We start from the raw sequence: 19,480 nt of genomic DNA, 5'->3' as shown, positions 1-19,480 counted from the left end.
TAAAGATTTTGGGACAATTTGCTAGTATAGAAGCAGATTTTATTAGTCCAGTATGTTGAACTTGGTGGGATTTTGTACACTAACCAGTTTTGCTGATCAGATTATCTGGGCTCATCTCTGAGCTTAACATGAAACAGACACTATGAAATCTCCCATTTACTGATTTTTTTCCATAGTGGTAAGAAAAACCAACTGTAATTGATATGGCATGTTCTAAATTCTGCTCTCAGCATTTGGATGGGGAATTGTTTTTACGGTACTGAAGACAGGTCCTCTCAATGTACCTGAGGTCTCTGCACAGAACAACCTGCTTGGTGTATGTTCCTCATTTAGCCTGAAATAAGTATTTATGTGGCCAGATTAGCCTGTATTGCAATCCTGTTACATTTCCATGTCTATAATCAGGAGAAAAATACCTTCCTTGGTTTTTTTATAATTCAAGTCAGCAATCTGAAGATCTTTTGCTGATGTACCAAGTTCACAACTAACCCCACAGTCTGAGTTATGGGATACAAAGTGCCTAGATGAGAGCTACCCATTAGATGGGCAGAGTATGGAGTGGGTTTAGCATATGCTGGTTGAGGTGTTTACTCCCCTCCCAGTGGCAGTTAGAGGATTATCGTGACACTTTCTCCTGAATTTGTGATTTTTTAAAATTTCATTACAATATATATATAAAAAAATATGGACATATACCTATCTCATAGAACTGGAAAGGACCCTGAAAGGTCATCGAGTCCAGCCCCCTGCCTTCACTAGCAGGACCAAGTACTGGTTTTGCCCCAGATCCCTAAGTGGCCCCTCAAGGAGTGAACTTACAACCCTGGGTTTAGCACTCCCCCCATATAATGTTCTTGCCATTAGCTTGTTATATTATGGATCAAAGCATCATGAGTTCGTACATTTCCCAGTTATATTTAAGATACATACTGTTTACGTAAAAAGAATTAAAGCCTGTAACAACAAATCAGTACTTCTACTAATCTTACTTGCCGTCTGCTGCAGTAGCATTGATGCATGCTTTATGCCCCACAGAAGAACAGCACATAAAGGAACCATCTTTATTTATTTTAAGGTGCTTTTGACTAAATTCTTAATTTCACTGGCTGTCAAGGTAGTGTTAAGTAAAATGGGTTTGAACTGCTGTAGTTTTTGTGTACCGGACTAAATGTCAGAAACCTTTGCCATCACTGGAAATTCTGTCACTCTGGATTTACTATCTATTTCCCACAGCTGAATTCTTAAGCAGTGTGATTTAACACCTTGGCTCTCCATCAGCCAGTTCTGGCATTTATTTGAATGCATTACACCACTGGTTTCCATAAACTCTTTTACAATTGTTTTAAATAAATGACTGTTTATTTCCACAAAAACCATCTGCGTTTCTGTGGAGAGCGACAGATAACTATATGTAAAATTTGGTAATGTCACAGCAGTGCAAGTTAAGAAAAACAGATTGGCTTGAAAAATCTGATGTAAGTACATAATGTTAAAGGTTTGTTTTCATCCTTTAAATGTCTTTATTTAATGAATGATACCTGAATCTGCAACGATCAAAATCTTTATCCCGCTTAGGAGATGTTGAGATTTTTAACAAAATAAACAGATTTTAAGATGTTCTCACAGCAGCAGGATTTAGAATTATATATAAACTTTCTTCCTTTTAAACTATTTCCTCTCAGATTGTTTACATATTTTTCTTTTGTCCTGTTGCTGTTGCCAAGCATAGTGTGAAACACTCACTCTTCCATAATGTTCCAAGAAGTCTTCCCCAGTAGAAGGCCTGCAATCTCCTATCTATTCTTCTTTGAGTGATTGCTCATGTCTATTCCACAGTAGGAGTGCATGCTCACCACATGCACTGGTGCTGAAAGTTTTCTCCCTAGCAGTACCTGTAGGAGAGCGCCTAGCAACCCCTGGAGTGGCGCCTCCATGGCACGGTATAAGAGGCACTGCGCACTCCCCCCACCCTCAGTTCCTTCTTACCACCAGTGAAGGTGCTTCACAACTGCTCTGCTCCAGCTTTGCTGTAGCTCGTCCTCAAAACTGCTTGTTCGTTCAGTGTACAGTACCTGTAGTTAGTTAGTGGTTTAGTTAGTTTACTTTAACTAGAGCACCTGGGCCGGGGCATGCACCGTGCCCCAGGTTTTAGTCATGTGACACTTGTAAGTGATCTGTGCCAGTGAGTGAGCCACACACGGATTGTTTATACTGTTTGGGGGAAACCCATCTCAGCAATTGCTGCAAGATTTGGAAGTCATTTAAGCCTTGGACCAGGACAGAAAGGGACATTAGGCTCCATGCTATTCTGATGCAGTTGGCGCTGACCCCAGCTCTGGCGCGCTGCTCGGAGTTAGCGCTGGGCACTGCGGTGTCGGTCCACGGTGACCCTTAGGCGCCATCGACTAGTCGGCACCGCTGCCCATCCACAGGGCACACCAAGAAGGCTAGGAAGAGGCCTTCTTCGCCGCGGTGCCAGAATAAACCAGAGACAGAGGCTAGACCCATATCCGGCAGTCCTCGATCCCCACTGGCCTCTAGGCCTCCAACTCAAGTCGAATGGAGTAGCCTGGCCTATTCAAATCAGGCCTCCCCGGATGTCCGGATGCCTTCTGCGCCGGAGGCCCTGCAGGTGACCCGGGATGTCGGCCCCGCGCTCCAGAGGCAAGCTGCTGTTGGGATTGCTGCAGTCATCTCTGGCTTGGTACTGGTCTCAGTCAAGGGAATGTTCCCAATGCCTTCACCGTCCAGTGACTTGTTCAGGGCAAAGTCCACATGGATCGCCCTCAATGCCCACCAGGCTGTCTGGTTGGGTTCCATCTGACCGAGACTCTCAGCACCGCTTTGCCTCGAGGAGCGAATGCCGACGGGATTGAGGCAGATGTCGCCAAAGGTCCTTATCTCGGAGCTATTGCAGCCAGTCACGGCACAAACATAGTCATTCCCACTCTAGGACCCCGTCACTTCACCACCTCCGCAGCGTCTCGTGAATCGCCGGCGTCCCACCGTCACAGGTCCACCTGCTGGAGCTGAGCACAGAGCAGCTGTTACCAACAGTACCGGTCCTCCACGTCAGGATTGCGGTTCCATGGTCAGCATCGCTCTCAGCGCCGCCGCTTCTCCTGGTCCAGGGACAGCAGCAGGTCGTATGTCAGCCCGGCCTCCCTTCGTAGTCGTCCATCGATGGGCCAGTCCGAACAGCCAGCTCTGCTGGTGCCACATCAGGTGCAGTGGCACTGGCCCCCGTAGCCAGCCCAGTGGTAGCAGTGGGCACTGTGGTCCCTGGCGCAGCCCCTGGAGGGGGCTCACTCAGTGGCTGGAGCCTCGGAAGGACCATCAGCCTCCATCTCCAGACCTCTAAGGAAGGAATCGGTGGAACATACATTCTTGGCACCATGCCCAGAGACCGACCAGGTAGTGGACCCTCCAGTGCCGGTGGACACACAAAGTACCGCGGCAGCCTTGTCATCCTCCCTAGATGAGGTGATTACGGCCTCTCCTCCTTCCATCACACAGCAGGACTTTAGGGCCCACCAAGAACTCTTAAAAAGGGTGGCATCAAGCAGAGGAGATGGAGGAGCCCTCGGACTCCCTGTTTAGTGTACTGTCCTCCTCAGCACCAGGCTGAGTGGCCTTGCTACTCCATGAAGGGGTGGTGAAAATTTCAAATGCCCTGTGGCAAACCCCAGCCTCATTGGCGCCCCATCTCTAAGAGAGCAGAATGTAAGTATTTTGCGCCCGCCAAGGGGCATGAATACTTATACACCCACCCTGCTTCTAACTCCCTGGTGGCCGAGTCGGTCAACCGCAGGGAACGGCAGGGCCAACAAGCCCCTGCCCCAAAAAATAAAGATTCATGGAGGCTGGACTCATTTTGAAGAAAAGTTTATTCATCCTCGAGCTTCCAGTTATGGGTGGCGAACCACCAGGCTCTCCTGGGCCGGTATGAGTTCAATCTGTGGGGCTCCCTGCCCAAGTTCGAGGACTCCCTCCAGGAGCGAGACAGGAAGGAGTACAAAGCGCTGGTGGAGGAGGGCACAGCGGCTGCCAGGGCAACCCTGCAGGCAGCTTCGGATGCAGTGGACATGGCCACACAGTCCAGGGCCTCCGCCGTGTCCATGAGAAGGGTGTCATCGCTCCTGCTCTCTCGGCTGTCCAGCGAGGCAAAAACCTCCCTGCAGGACCTCCCATTTGACAGCAAAGCCTTGTTTGCGGAACAAATGGATAAAAAGCTGCATGGCCTGAAAGACTCCCACGCGACTCTCCAGACTCTGGGTCTCTGTGTTCCGGCTCAGCCTAAGTTCAAATCGCAGCAGACTCTTGCTCAGGCCACCCGTTCAAAATACAAGACTGCTTATAAGAAGTCGTGGGACTATAAGAGGCACCCACAGAGGCAGTCTCAGCCTGCCCCCCAGCCTGGGTTCTCCAAGGGCCAGCAGGCGGGGAAAAGGCAGTTTTGACAGGATGCTTGGAAGCGCCCTGCCAGTTCTCATCAGGGACCCACCCTCAATAAAGCTTCCCTTCTCCACTTGGTTGTGTGCTTTCCTCCCGGAGTGGTCACGTGTGACCTCGGACCAATAGGTCCTCAATACCATCTCCCAGGGCTACACCCTACAGTTTACTTCCTCACCTCCCAACCACGCTCTAACTCTGCCCCTCCTGGGGGACAACCTACCACAAGGCTCTGCTCGAGCAGGAGGTGGGGCGGCTCCTGGGCTTAGGAGCAGTGGAAGCGGTTCTGGGGGAGTTCAGAGACAAGGGGTATTACTCCTGCTATTTCGTTATCCTGAAGGCCAAAGGGGGGCTCAGCCCCATCTTGGACCTGCGAGGCCTGAGCCAGTACATGGTAAAGCTCAAGTTCCGCATGGTCTCCTTGGCCTCCATCATCCCCTGCCTGGATCCTGGGGGCTGGTATGCTGCCTTCGATCTGCAGGACGTGAACTTCCACATTCGTATATTCAAGGGGCACAGACACTTCCTCTGTTTCACGGTGGAGCAGGAACACTACCAATTTATGGACCTCCCATTTGGCCTGTCCAGTGCCCCCAGGGTATTCACGAAATGTATGTTGGTGGTGGCAGCCTACCTCAGGCACCGAGGGGTCCAGATCTTCCCCGTCTGGATGACTGGCTGGTCAAGGGCAGCACCTGGTCACAGGTGCAGGATCATATGGCACTCCTTCTGTCCACATGCACTACTTTGGGTCTGTTAGTATACAACACAGAGTCCATGTTAGTCCCAGTACAAAGCATAGAGTTTATCGGGGTGGTCCTGGACGCCTCGTTGGCCAGGGCCTCCCTCCCATTGGACAGGTTCAAGACCCTGAAGGGTCTCATCGACATGGGTCACAGGGTTTCTGGTGACTACAGCCAGAGCGTGCCTCCAGCTCTAGGGTCACATGTCGGTGGTGCACATATGTGGTCTGTCACGCCAGACTCAGGATGAGGCCCCTCCAGATCTGGTTGGCCTCGGAGTTCTCCCAGGCCAGGGACAGGATGGACAAAGTCCTCACGGTGTCTGAGCCAGTGATCACCTCTCCACAGTGGTGGTCCCCCCAAGAAACATGCTTCAAGAGGTCCCATTCAGGAGCAGGGCCCTGTTGCTGGAACTGGTGTCCAGCGCATTAGACCTGGGATCGGGGGCCCATGTTGGGGAACGTTCAGACCCAAGGTCTGTGGTCGGCTCAGGATCTGACCCGCCATATAAACATCAAGGAGCTCAGGGAGGTACGGCTGGCATGCATGGCCTTCCACTCACACCTGCAGGGCCAGGTGGTCAGGGTCCTCACGGACAACACGGCCTTGATGTTCTACATCAACAGACAAGGCAGGGCCCAATCCTCTGCTGCAAAGCCCTCAGGCTGTGGGATTTTTGTATAGCTCACGACATCTGCCTACAGGCCTTCCATCTGCTGGGCGCCCAGAATGTGTGGGCGGATCACTTGAGCAGGGACTTCTCCTCTCAGCACGACTGGTCTCTCCACCCAGAGATGGTGCACAGACTTTTCCAAGTGTGGGGAACTCCCCAGCTGGACCTGTTCACAACTCGGCAGAACTGTCACTGTCCCTGGTTCTGCTCCAGTGGTGGGGCTGGGACAGGTTGCTATCTCCGATGCCTTCCTCCTGTCCTGGTCAAGCCAGTCTCTCTATGCCTTTTCCCTCATTCCTGCTGATTGTCAAGGTTCTGGAAAAGAAAGATGGACAAAGCCCCAAGGTCCTTCTGATTGCCCTGGCATGGCCCAGGCAGCGTTGGTATGGGACCCTCACAGGCCTGGCGGTCACCCTGCCGTGGCCATTGCCATCCTACCCAGACCTACTCTGCCAGGACCAGGGCCACCTCCTCCACCCCAGCCTAGCGGCACTCCACCTCACAGCGTGGCTGCTCAGTGGTTAGGCTGGGAGGAAAGGATGTGCTCAGAAGGGGTTCAGCGCATCCTCCTAGAAAGCAGGCGGCCCTCCATGCACCGAGCCTACTTGGCAAAGTGGTCTTGGTTTTCCAGATGGGCGGACGAGCGGGGTGTTTCGCCGGTGACCGCCCTGATCCAGTTTTATTCTGGACTGTCTCCTCTACCTTAGAGCCCAGGGCCTGGTGCCTCGTCAGTCAAGTGCACCCGGCGGCCATATTGGCGTTCCATCCACCAGTGCAGGGCCACATGATATTCCCCCATGCTATGGCTGACCGATTTAGGCCCCCTGTCCCACAGTGGTGTTGGCCTGTCTCACAGGGCCCCCATTTGAGCCGCTAGCCACGTGCTCCTGGTCACACCTCTCATGGAAGGTGGCCTTCCTGGTTGCGATCATGTCAGCCAAGCGGGTCTCGGAACTCAGGGCCCTGACCTCCAAGCCCCCATACATGGTGTTTCATAAGGATAAGGGCCAGTTCCGCCCACACTCTTCGTTCCTCCCGAAGGTGGTCTCTGCCTACCACATGGGTCAGGACATTTTTCAGCTGGTCCTCTGCCCCAAGCCCCATGCATCCAGTGAGGAGCGCTACCTCCACACACTGGATGTGAGATGAGCTCTGGCTTTTTACGTGGAGCGGACCAAGCCGTTCAGAAAGTCCTTGCAACTGTTCATCGCCTCAGCCAAACGCATGGAGGGTCGGACGATCTCCACTCAGCGGCTCTCCAACTAGATCACCTCAGTTATCCGTACCGGTTATGACCTGGCAGGAATCCCCTCACCGCCAATTGTGAGGGCACCCTGGACTAGGGTGCAAGCCTAGTGACTGCCTTTTTAGCCCTTGTCCCCACTCAGGACATTTGCAGGGCTGCCACGTGGTCTTCCATTCACATGTTCACCTTGCACTATGCGATTGTCTCCCAGACCTGGGACGACACCGGGTTCGGCAGGGCTGTGCTCCATTCTGAGAGTTTGTGAACTCCAGCCCACCTCCAGCTGATATAGCTTGGAATACACATGAGCAATCACTCGAGGAAGAAAAGACAGTTACCTGTTCCCTAACTGTTCTTCGAGATGTGTTGCTCAGGTGTATTCCACGTCCCGCCCTCCTTCCCCTCTGTCGGAGCTGTCTGGCAAGAAGGAACTGAGGGTGGGGGGAGTGCACAGAGCCCCTTATACTGTGCTGTGGAGGTGCCACTCCAGGGTCGCTAGGGCGCTCCCCTACGGATACTGCTAGGGGAAAACGTCTAGCACCGGTGCACATGGAGCACGCACAGCTGCTGTGGAATAGACATGAGCAACACATCTCGAAGAACACTAGTTATGGAAAAGGTGACTGTCTTTTCTTAAAGCCTAGGTTTTTCACCGTGTATTATTGCCTCTGCCTGTTCACTTCTCTTTTGTTTACATTCTGGGTTCAGTACTCAAATGCTACAGTCAAGTTCTTCACTTTAGTGGCAAAACCAAATCCTCACCTGTATTTCTAGTGAGCCACACTTTAATGTAGCCTCTCCAGAAGAGGAAGTAATGCCTTAGTTTGCACAGCTGTCCATCAGTTTTGAATGAGTAGCCAGACTAAGGCCAGTTCCATGCTACAAAGTTCTGTTGACATAACTGTATCTGTCTGGGATCTGAAAAGACCACACCCCTAGCTGACATAGCTTTGCTGGCAAAACCAGAGTAGATGCTGCTGTGCTGTCAGAAAAGTGCTAATGTTGTTCCAGGAGGTGGTGTTACTGTAGCCTCAGGAAAAACTCCTGTCAGCATACGCTGCGTCTATACTAGGGGGATCTGCTGGCAGAGCCGGACTGGTGCATCTGTATCAGCAGAGCCTGGGTAGTGTGGACTAGCCCGAAACTATTTCAGCTCTTCCATATGCTGTACACGTGCCAGCTGCGCAAAGGCTAGAATCCAATGGCCTTATACTTAGCGCAATTGATAAATTCTGACAGATTATTTGAAAAGATAGAAATACATAAACTCTCTTCTTTTTTTATGGCCTTGTAAAAGCGATCACATATTTCCAGCAAATGTTTTCTTTAGCAATAATAAAAAAAAAAATGGTAACAAGAATAATAAATATACGTGCAGTTTAAACTCAAAAGAAATCACACTTTCAAAACCTAGGGTTGGAGCAATAAAGTTATAAATCATCTTTACTTGGAAAAGGAGAAAATTAAAATGCGGAAATACCTCAGACATCGACACTGAATGTTTATCAACTGGTTTTCTCTGAAGGCTTCTATTCCACTGCCCTGCCTGCTCCACACAGACCCGTCCCTTGTCTCTTCCTCTAAGCTAGAGCAGAGCTGTGATGTGGAGGACAATGCCTCTTGTTCTCATCTGACCATCCACTGTCTGTCATGCATCCATTGTCTTCGCCATCAGGGGATGATTGCAAACTTTAAATTCCTCATTGTTTTCATGAGTATTTGTAGCATCACAAATACATACAGTACTTTAAAGAACACTTGAAATAATTCTCCTGCCTCAGGCACACTCGTTCTCCGTGGGGCATTTATGACATGGATGCTAGGTGTGGAAGGGTTTGAGGGGGTCACACGGAAAGGCTTTGCAAAAGGAGGGGAAAGGACTCACTCTGTGCAGAGCATGTGGATGGTGACTGTAAATGAAGGCGAAAAGCCTTGGGAATGGTGATGCTCTTACAAAGAGGCCTCTTACTTTGAAGTGGGGTTTTGCCCCACCTACAAAATACTCCCCACCTCTACATGGGTTTTCACTGTAATCAGAGAGGATGTATCTGGCCAAAACCCTCTTCTCTTTGTCTCATCACTCCTGCTGCTGCAGAGCTCACAGGCTGCTGTCGGGAACCATGTCTTCACCTCGCCGGAGAGTTATTGCAGCACAAGCAGTCAGCGATTCAGCTTTACTCTTTCCCCTACAGGATGGTGAAGCTCCTCCTTTTTCATTCCTGTTTCCTGCTGCGCCGCAGCAGAGGATGAGTGTGGAGAGGCTATTTCCCTGTTGGAATGCAGAAGTTAACACTTGCCTGTGTACTATGCTGCAGTCAAAGGGGATTAGCACAGAAGAACTGGTTTATAGTTAGTTGGTGTGGTCCTCTGGCTCAGATACAGGAGTAGGAATCAGGAGTCCTGGGATTCCAGACCCAGTTGTGCCACTAGCCTCAGCAGGCTTAATAAACACAATGGTAAAATCACAAAGTTGTCACTAACCCTCCCACTAAGCTGCATTGGGAATATTTTTGTAGAATTCCCTAGTGGAGACAGCATTATAGGGGGCACTATGAGAGAAGGGAGCAGTTGTGTATAGAAGCAGAGGGAAGCACACAGGGTGAGCTAGGGGTTCTCAAACTGGGAGTCTGGAGGTTCTTACATGGGGGATCGCAAACTGTCAGTCTCCACCCCAAACCCCACTTTGCATCCAGCATTTATAATGGTGTTAAATATATAAAAAAAGTGTTTTTAATTTATAAGAGGGGTCGCACTGAGAGGCTTGCTATGTGAAAGGGTCACCAGTACAAAAGTTTGAGACTCTCTTGTATAGGAGGTAGCAGGGGCAAGTCAAGGTGTGCAGGGCCTTGGAAATAAGGATGAGGGCTTTGGGATGTCACAGGGATCACAAAGCACTGCAGGACCTTGAGGATTCATGGTTCCAGTACTGGGTGGGGAGAATGATTGTAGCTGAAGCAAGCTGGCTAACCTGGGGCTGCAGGTGCAGATCGGGAAGATCAGGGACAAGTGGGTTGTGTTAGTCAAGGCAGGAGCTGACCAGGACATAGACCAGGGGTGAGCAAACTGTGCCTCACAAGCCACATGCAGCTCTTTTACTGTTAAAGTGAGGCTCACAGAGCCCCCCCCACCCCCCCGCCCAGTCTCCACCTACCAGACTGGGGGTGAGGTCGGGACCTCTGTCTTGCAGCAGGGTAGTGGCATAGGGGTTTCTGCGCAGCAGAGAAGGAGATCTCAGGGCTTCAGCTGGAGTGGGGCTGAATCCCCGAGCCCAGCAGGCACCTATTGAGGGCCAAAGCCCTGAGCCCTGGATCTCGAACTTCTGAAGATTGTTGTATCGGGCTCGGAGGGTCAGTAAGTTTGGCCACCCTGGCATAGACCAAGGCTTTGGTGATAGGAATAAATAAGGGGAATGTTGTGGAGAGAGACATTAATTTAGTTCTTCAGTGACATTTTAATCTAGTCTGTCTCTTTATGTCTACCTGTCTTTAAATAGTTGAATTGCTATTTGGCAGCAGAATTACAGCTCTCAGCATTCCACACAGATTGAAACATTGAGCTAAGTCTTCCCCCCATCTCCATTTTTATCCTTATTGTAACATTTATTTGGTTGCACAGAGAGCTGAGGTTTGGTTTGGTTTTTGTTTAAACACTTTAAAAATATATGTGTTTGAATTTGTTTATTGTGCACATTCAACCCCTGACCAGTGTATTTTTCATTGCTATTGACAGTTAATGGAGGCAAAATTGCATTCCAAAACATTTGAACCTGAAGTAGCCATGGCTGAACTTAGTTGATCTCTGGTGATCGGTTCAATTTAGTTACGATTTTTAACCATTAGGCTGGGGCTGAATGATGGTGATTTGGTTGAGGCCAAATGTCTGCAGAAAATTGGCTCTTTTATAAGAGCCCTGTTATCAGAGGGGGATACTTTCTCATTTACATTTAGATGAGTATTGATTATTTATTTACTCAGAAGTGAGATTCGTTCCCAATCTTATTTCTCGTCTCTGCTTGTCAGCAGAAAGAGAGATAAAGCTCCTGACATCAGACCAAGATAACAGCACTTTGTAGGAAAGATAAAAGTTGGAATGGGCTTTTTTCTAGTCTTGACTGAAAGGATAAGTTTTAAAAATTAGAACTGATGGGTCAGGCTTTCGAAACCCTTTCTGAAGGCTTTGCAGTTTCACTAGGCAGCAGGCATGGTTAGTTGTAAAAGGCATGGCCTTTCTCCTTTTTTGAGGGAATTGTTTAATTTGATTATACTCTGCGCTTCTCATCACCAAGGGTGAATTTTATATTGTGCCATAGGAAGCTAAAGAATGACTTTGTTTCGTGTAATTTTTTAAAAAATTCCTAATGATCCTCCTGCTATTTGAAGAGGCAGCTGCTACAATGTTTAACACAATAACATAGTACAGTACAAATCTTTCTAGCAGCCACACTGAGGGGCAAATAAGCATTTTAACTGGTGGGATTGTGCGTTATGTAATTATATGCATTTAAATGTTGCATGCAAGTTTGATGTCTGCAGTCAAGATGTTTAGAGTATTGTTTTGTAAATGAATAGTTCTGCCTTTGTGATGAAGTTAGTACAGTTGTTCAACAGTTATTGACTAGTGAGTGTGTTAAAATCATTGCTAAAAGAGAAGAGTTGCTCTGTCTGTGCTAGCTTTTGCAATTCTTTGTGTTTAGGCACTTGCTCATATTTGCAGGATATTTTGCCCAGCAGTGTGGTCCAAAAATTAAGAAGATCAGTGTGCCCAAGGCAACTTGTCTGCAATGTCTGCTGGAATAGGGATTCAACCTTAGCACCTCCTCCAAGAGCTAAAGAGAGCTTAGCCTATTGGGTATGTATTGTACCCTTGAATTAATCTCTTCTAGTCTTTGAATGAAAAATTATTTGCTTTCAGGTACAACTGCTTCATCTCTTCCCATTTTGGCTTAGTTCAGATCACACTCTTGGTTCATACCCACCTCACTCCTTTCTCATTGGGTGTACTAATATGCCAGGTTTGGTCACTCCACAGCTGCCCTGATTGCCCTTTTCCTGTGTCATTCCCTTGGAGTATTTTGGTGAAATAACAGAACTGGGATGGGGCTTGGAGGGCTCATAGTTGTCTTCTGCCCACAGCAGCTTTCCTCCTAGCACCTCCACTCCTAGACTGATGGTGAGATGTCATGCAAATAACCTGCTGTCCATCTTTGCCCATGTTAACAGTAGTATGTGGAAAATATACTGAACCTCTGTATCAACCTGCTGCAGTTAGACCTGAGCTGTATGCTAAAGTAATAGTCCTTTTAGTTAAAGGTAAGAGTTAAATAGTTAAATGGAGGTACAATGCCACTTACCTTTCATATGCCATGTTCTGAAGGTTTTCTTTTAAACTTGTGTGTGGAAATGTTTGCCTCAGGATTACAAAAATCCATAAAAATCCAACTTTGGTATTATAACTTGGAAATTCTCTTGAAATGCCCAGAGCAATATTTTGTTATTAGACCATTAAGTTACATGATATTTCCACTATAAATTCATCTTTTGAACATCTGAAATGATTTTCTATTTACTCAGTACAACCACTCCATAGACTCACCCTTACATTTTTTGTTGTTGTTGTAACGTAGAGGTCATGTAGCTTTCTACACATTTTTGACATTTTAAACATACTTCTAAAGGGTATGTACTGCCTAAAGACCCATTTACACTCTGAATTATATAATACTTCTCTGAAGAATCTGTTCCAAGAGAAATTGCCTCAGCAGCACCCTGTAGCATTGCGGTTTTTCATTTGTTCAATCTTAAACTTAGTATCTCATTTGCAGTCAGACTGTATATTTATTAATAATAATTTGGTATTTTACAGAATTGCAAAAATTCACAATTTGCTTCAAAATTGCCTCACTACTGGCAAGATTACTCCAAAAGGTCTCCAGCTGCAATTGCTAGTGCCTTCTGTGCCATGCAGCTTGACAGGGAGTGTATTGAGCAAAAATGGCATTGAGCTATGGAAGTCATTTTCTTCTTCAACATGGATCCAGAGCCTGGGGAATCTGTGATCTATAGGGAAAGGATAAGCTGCTATCGAGCACTGATTTTTAATTCTCTCCCTCCATGATTCTTTATATCTGGTTCAGCAATAATTCTATGGGGATGGAGTCAACTTAGAAATCATACTGTTGTCTGCTTTTGCCTGCTGTTGTCACCAGTCACACCTAAAATGGCAGTAACTTAGATTTAGAAAAAATACATTCTTGTCTGTGGTCTACACCGCATCTAGTCAATCTCACTGGTTCCCCTGTTCTTTATGTGCATCTTTCACACAGCCTCAGGCAAAAGAAAGATCCTTTAAGGAATTACCAAGTGATGGTGAAACCACAGCTTTGGGTAGTGGGTGAGTGGGAGTGCAGTGTGTAAAACTACATGTAACTCATTTCACGAAATTGACTTTTATTATTACCAACATATCAAGGTGCCGGGCATCTGAGCAGCAAACAAGAGCTTCTAATCTTAAACAGAAGGCAAGGGGTGTGAAGTGGGGTGTATACTGGTGTGGATCGCCCTGGAGGTTGATGAGCCCAGAGTCTGAGGGCGCCCTGGAGCTGTGCCCATAGAAAGCTCTGTGGTGGTGGGTTGGGCGCCCTGGTGGGACCCAGTGGAGGTGGAAGAAAAGGGAGAATGAGACTCAACTCTCCTCTATGCCCTCTGCATCTGCAGGAAATCAAATAAACAAAGTCCCATTAGCACACATGTAGCTTCAATTTATTTTAAAAGGGTCACAGATACTGAGAGTTCAGGAATACATTCCTTTTCCCAAAATATTTCCATTTGTACACGCCCCTTGTACTAGTCTGCAGCATGTGGGAAAACTGAGTAAACCGTACCAGGTTTGAAGTACTCATAGATCTGGGATTCACATGATACACACTTTCAGTTCTCATTGTACAGATTATAGTCTGTTAAGAAAATTACAATAACCTTAATGCTGGTCTGATCTCTGCAGCACAGATCTCTTACGTTGTTTGCAAATAGAGAAGGATTTGCAAAATACGTGTCTCTTATGCTGCAAGATTTTCTGTTTTGGAATCAGACAGTTTGACATTAAGAACTAAGATTTGGATATAAGCAGCCAGTTCGTGGAAATTCAGATCAGAGACCACAAAGCTGTCTGCCCACTTTGTTCATTCTGTATGTTCTGCAGCAGCCGAATGTTGTTGGGGACCATTGGAGATTACTCTCTACTATTCCCTTACAGCAAGATGGACTAAGCAGGTCGTTTTGCACTGTCACTGGATCTCCTTTACCTTGTCAGTTTAAACACCTACGACAACATTTAAACCTAGATTGAGTGAGTGATTTGGTATTTATTTGAGGTTTATCCTCAGTAAGTTCCGCTTTTCCTTCTGTCTGACAAACCAGGCCTTAATTTTTTTTCGGCTTTTGAGACAGATTTGCAATGGCTCAAGTCTTGTAGAAGAAGAAAGATGGTGCCGTACATACTTTGCTCCTTTTGCTATTTGTGCTTTGATAAAACATCTCTGCTTTTTCTTGGAGTGCAATTTGTTTTATAAATGTTTGGAACCAGCTACATGTGCAGTTGCTGATTGTGTTGGGCACAGAGGGAATAGTTGTGCTTGCCTCTTGCGGCCTGTAAATAGCCTGGCCCTGCATCTGTTCTGAAAGTCACCAGGAATAAGGAGACTCCATTTTACAGAAAAATAATGCACTATTTCAAGAGCAAAATACACTGGGAACATGCGGTGTGCTCTTCATGTGACTTCTGGGGAAACACAGTGAGGAGCCGTAACTGAAACTATGCTGCACTAAATTTAAATGATTGGCTAAGAATTCCCCTCTCCAAGGCCTGCCATCTGAGCCTAAAAGGCTTAATTTGTTTCTGTTTTAAGTATTTCCAAATGCTTTACTGACTTTGAATTATGATAGTATATGAAATACTTAGCCACTAATAGAGAAGGAATATATTTCATGATTCAATTTTAACAGTTTTACTGTATTAAAATCCTGTTTAGAGACCCTTCATATCACTAAAAAGATGTAGTTATGTAATCAGCCTGGTAGACCAGCTGCTATTTTTAGTGACTTGAGAAAACAGTTTTTTATTTTGGACACTTGTGCTTCTCTCGCCTTGATGGGACGTGTGCATTGAGAGATATTGTGCTTGAAGTATATTTTTATACTGCAGTTAGACACTTAGGCTTGCAGGGCTCAGGCTAAGGGGCTGTTTAATTGCAGTGTAGATGTTCAGGCTCATTCTGGAGCCTGGGCTCTAGGATCCTGCAAGGTAGGAGGATCCCAGAGCTTAGTCTGTAGCTCAAGCCAGAATGTCTACACCACAATTAAACAGCCACTTAGCCAGAACCCTGTGAGCCTAAATCAGCTGGCAGAGGCCAATATACAGACCTTAAGTGTTACAGGTACAGAGGTAGCTTTTCCTTGTTTAGCTAGCTTTGCTGTGTAAAAGCAGCTACTTTGAAATTTTTCCATGGTCAAAGAGAGTTAATGAAAATAATGATTTAATCTAATAGTTCTGTTTGCCTTAGAAATTAAAGATTTTCTTTAAATTATCAGTGGCATTTTTGGCCAGATTTTGGGGGCCAGAAGGAAAGACTTTAACAATAATCACAAATGGGCTAATTAGATTTTTAAACTATTAATAGTCGTCTTAAAATGCTTTTTTTCAGTGGAATCATTTGAGAGGTTTTCCACTGGACGTTCACCATTCAGCTTTGTTACACAGCAGTAACACTAGCCGAAAGTGCTAATGTTGTAGCAGTCATTTGTATTGTAGCGACCTCGTATTCATCAAGAGGCACTCATCCACTATGGCTGGTGCTATCCTTTGTGTCGTGTGTTAAGGAATCAGAGTTTGAGTACATACCTTACTAAGTGAAAGAGTTTCTTGGATAAAATTATTCTTCTTGACTCACAGCAACTGTGCACCAAACTACATAATCTTTGGTTCATCTTTTTGAGAGAGAAAACAGAGGTCCTAGCCGAGTGGGACAGTCAGTGTAAACAAACTGTTTTTCAGCCCCGCCAGCAGATTACCCTGATGGGCCATGGATTGCCCACCACTGTCCTGGTCACTTGTGTTCATTAACACCCCAATGGTACTTTTTGCAAGAGTGGGGGTATTAGCTGTGATGTTCCAATCAATCTACTTAGGAAGTGACATTCTGCCTACATTTCCTCTGCAGTTTCATTTACAGAAGTTACATGTTTCATACTTCTCTAATTCGTTTCATAATGTTTCTGTGCGCTGTTGAAACAGCCCTTCTGTAACACCCCAGAAATGGCTTCATTTCACTAATGGGAGAAGTGTTCTCTGTATGTAGTTTTATTTCACTGTAAAGTGTACAACTGTGATCTGTAGGAATGAAAAACACAAGAAGACATCATCTATTTGTCATCACGATCATTTATTAAAATACTTTTTATAGCTTGGAAAACACTAACTTTCAGATAAACACCATTCTTTTCAATACTTTGAATTAATGGGTATAGGGAGATTGACACTTGAATCTTAGAGGGAAAAAATCTAGTTAAGTGAAATGTATTTGAAAATAATTGGTTTGAAACAGTAGCAGTCCACACTTGTATCTGATTCAATCCCCATGTCTACTGCATTTGTTTATATTCAGCAGTAATGCTAACAGTATTCAGCTCTCTGGTAGAACAATGGATTCATATATATACCGGTGACCCTTGCTGCTTCTTACAGCTATTGAGGTATTAACTGATATCAGACTCCATCTAGCATTGGGACCTGCTACCTGAAACTGTAGAAACAATGATAACTGGAAAGGCTCATTCCTGTGTACAAAGGCTGTCACATTATCTTGAGTTAATGTGGAAAATAGCACTGGTCACCACTGCTAATGTCTAAAATGGCAGTGCCAGTCTTGTGAGCATTAGAAGTCTAGGCTGTCACAAGACACAAAATGAGCAGGAAGAAGAAATATCCCAGGATTATAGAGCTGAGTTTCACAATCAAATGAAATCCATAATATAAATTCTCTTGCAAACTGACCCCCACCTTTGCCTGCTCCCCAACTGTCTCAAGGTACAGCATACACTCTGAAACCCTCTATTGTCCTGGTCATGGTCACCTTTGCTTTAGTGGCTCGTCAGTACAATCACAACCTTTCCTGCCATTTTAAATCCACCTGTGTGTGTGTGCGCGTGCACATCCGTTTGAGCCTGCAGTAAGGAATGCATAGTTTTTTATGCCGGGCTGGGAATGGGAAGCACTCAGATAAGCAAAGTAGCACTGTGTGTCTTTAAATGGGAATTGTTTAGCTATACTGCAGTGCATCTGCCTTCTCTTCAGAATGTTCTTCAGCTTCCAGACAGCATGTGAGAATAGCTGCATCTCTGAGGCAAAGAGCAGGCCAACTACCTTTCACAACAGGCCGGCTTCCACTCGATATAGAATGGCTGGGAAGACTGAGTCAAAGAAAGCTGCATTTTACTTTTTCGAAGGACAGTTTGAGGTCCAAATAAACAACTTTACTGCCAGTGAGAGAACCTGGGTGGGGATGCAGGTGGGTACGTAGAGCTAGTTGGGTGTAGGTCTGAAGTAATTGTTGGCAGTGAAGCAGGCAGGAAATGTCAGACTGTGAGCAGTGACTGGGATAGTCTGTTTCCATGCACTTTCTAAGCATACCATCCTCCACTACTTTATTACTATTTTTTTTCCTGGTGGACAGGAACTTTAGACATAAACCACCATCGACTTTACCTCTTGAGTTTAAGTATTGTTGACTGACCCTGATGAGCTGTCTTTTAATTAGAATCCAGAGAATTTTACAAGTTATTTTATGTTTCAGGTCCTCAGTATCGTCTGGAGAAGCAGAGTGAACCCAATGTCCCAGTAGACTTAGACTGTACCTTGGAGAGCCAGAGCACTTTGGAATTCTGCCTTGTCCGAGAGAACAGTATGTTTGCCCTTTTCACTCTTGCTCTTGTAAATTGCTTAAGCTCACATAAGTTATGTATTCTGGAACGCAGGATGTTCTGGCTGGGCGAGCCAGTTTTGAAGAGGCTCTGTTTCCTAAGGCACTTTTCAGCTGTGCCAAAAGAATATTCCAAAGTGAAATGATTGATTTCATACCTTTTGGTAAATAGTTTGCATCCTGTTTATCACTTCTTAATTAATCTTTTTCTGTTAAAACTCTGTTCTGTAAAGTTATGACCAACTGTGAAAAAACACTTGAAATATAAAGCTTTTTCTGTTGCAAGCACTATTTAGTGGATAAAGTTATTGGTCTGCTATACATTTTACCATGTCAATATTGCTGCCCAAGAAGCAGCAGCTTTTAACCTCTAAAAAGAAATTAATCATGTAGCTGTAACTAAAGCAGAGGTTTAGAGGTGGTGTTTATCTAAGTGTGGGGACAAATTGTTTTCTCTCCAGATATGCAAAAACATTACTTTTGGGGTTTGTTTTGTTTTATTTTGTTTTTATAAGTTTTACAAAATTTGTTGGAGACAAATATAAAGTTTTCCCCCTTTTGGTTCATCCCTCTGTCTTTCCAATTTTCTCAATGGCCAAGCTCTCAGTTTAGTTTTCTTCTCACTTCTATGCAGCACTTTTTTTTCTCCATTAGTCAGAAAACTGGTGGCATGTATGATCTGTTAAACCCATGCTAAGAGGTTTCTGGTTTCCTTACAAAGATTAAATCCTTTCATTTATGCTTATAAGGCTATAGCATTTCTTCCTGAATTTCCCCACGAAGGATCTGACATAGAAAAGTGATGGAGCATTAGTGGGGTAACTCTTTCCTCATGTGTCAGCTATGTGGTGCCGTCCCCCATTTAATGAATGGCAGAATTAAGACTTCGAGCTGAAGTGACTTGACTAATAGCAACTCAGTGTCAGAGTTGAGATTAGACTTCATGTTCCTGGCTCCCATGTTGAAAGTGGATGGACTTCGCTCCTGAGACCTTCTTCATGCTTCACCTTTATTTCTGTGTACTTTTGTTCTAGGGTACTTCAGGGAAGAAACCCTACAAAAGTTGAAAGAGCTTCTTTAAGGGCTTATCTTCACTACGGAGGTAAGTCAACCTAAGTTGCGCTACTCCAGCTATGTGAATAACATAGCTGGAGTCGACGTAACTTAGGTCGACTTAGCCCAGTGTCTTCACTGCACTGCCTCAAATGGAAACGCTCTCCAGCTGACTTCTTACCCTTCTCAGGGAGCTGGAGTACCAGGGTCAACCGGAGAGCACTCTGCCGTCAATTTAGTGGGTCTTCACTAGACCCAGTAAATTGATCCCTGCTGCATCAATGGCAGCAGCGTCTGTCTCCCCGTAGAGAAGACCAGCCCTGAATGTGCAAACACTGTAG

General features: G+C 45.9%; 1 protein-coding gene across 7 annotated transcripts in view; it reads left to right on the top strand.

Annotated features, from left to right (window-relative positions):
• Positions 1 to 19,480, top strand: part of MAPKAP1 (MAPK associated protein 1) — a 174,561-nt gene that overhangs the window by 120,830 nt on the left and 34,251 nt on the right. For 5 of the 7 annotated variants that reach the window (XM_075060426.1, XM_075060431.1, XM_075060429.1 and 2 more), the window contains one exon: positions 17,961 to 18,068. The exons of 1 other annotated variant lie outside the window; for it this stretch is intronic. In XM_075060426.1, the coding sequence (XP_074916527.1) occupies positions 17,961 to 18,068 (108 nt within the window). Of the gene's footprint in view, positions 1 to 11,827; positions 11,963 to 17,960; positions 18,069 to 19,480 lie in introns of those variants that run through there. One more of the 7 variants, XR_012654794.1, reaches the window with a different exon arrangement.

Source organism: Chelonoidis abingdonii, chromosome 24 (genome assembly GCF_003597395.2).
Source record: "Chelonoidis abingdonii isolate Lonesome George chromosome 24, CheloAbing_2.0, whole genome shotgun sequence".
NCBI lineage: Eukaryota > Metazoa > Chordata > Testudines > Testudinidae > Chelonoidis > Chelonoidis abingdonii.
The sequence above is the reverse complement of the archived record's forward strand: the minus strand, read 5'-3'. Positions and strand labels throughout refer to the sequence as shown.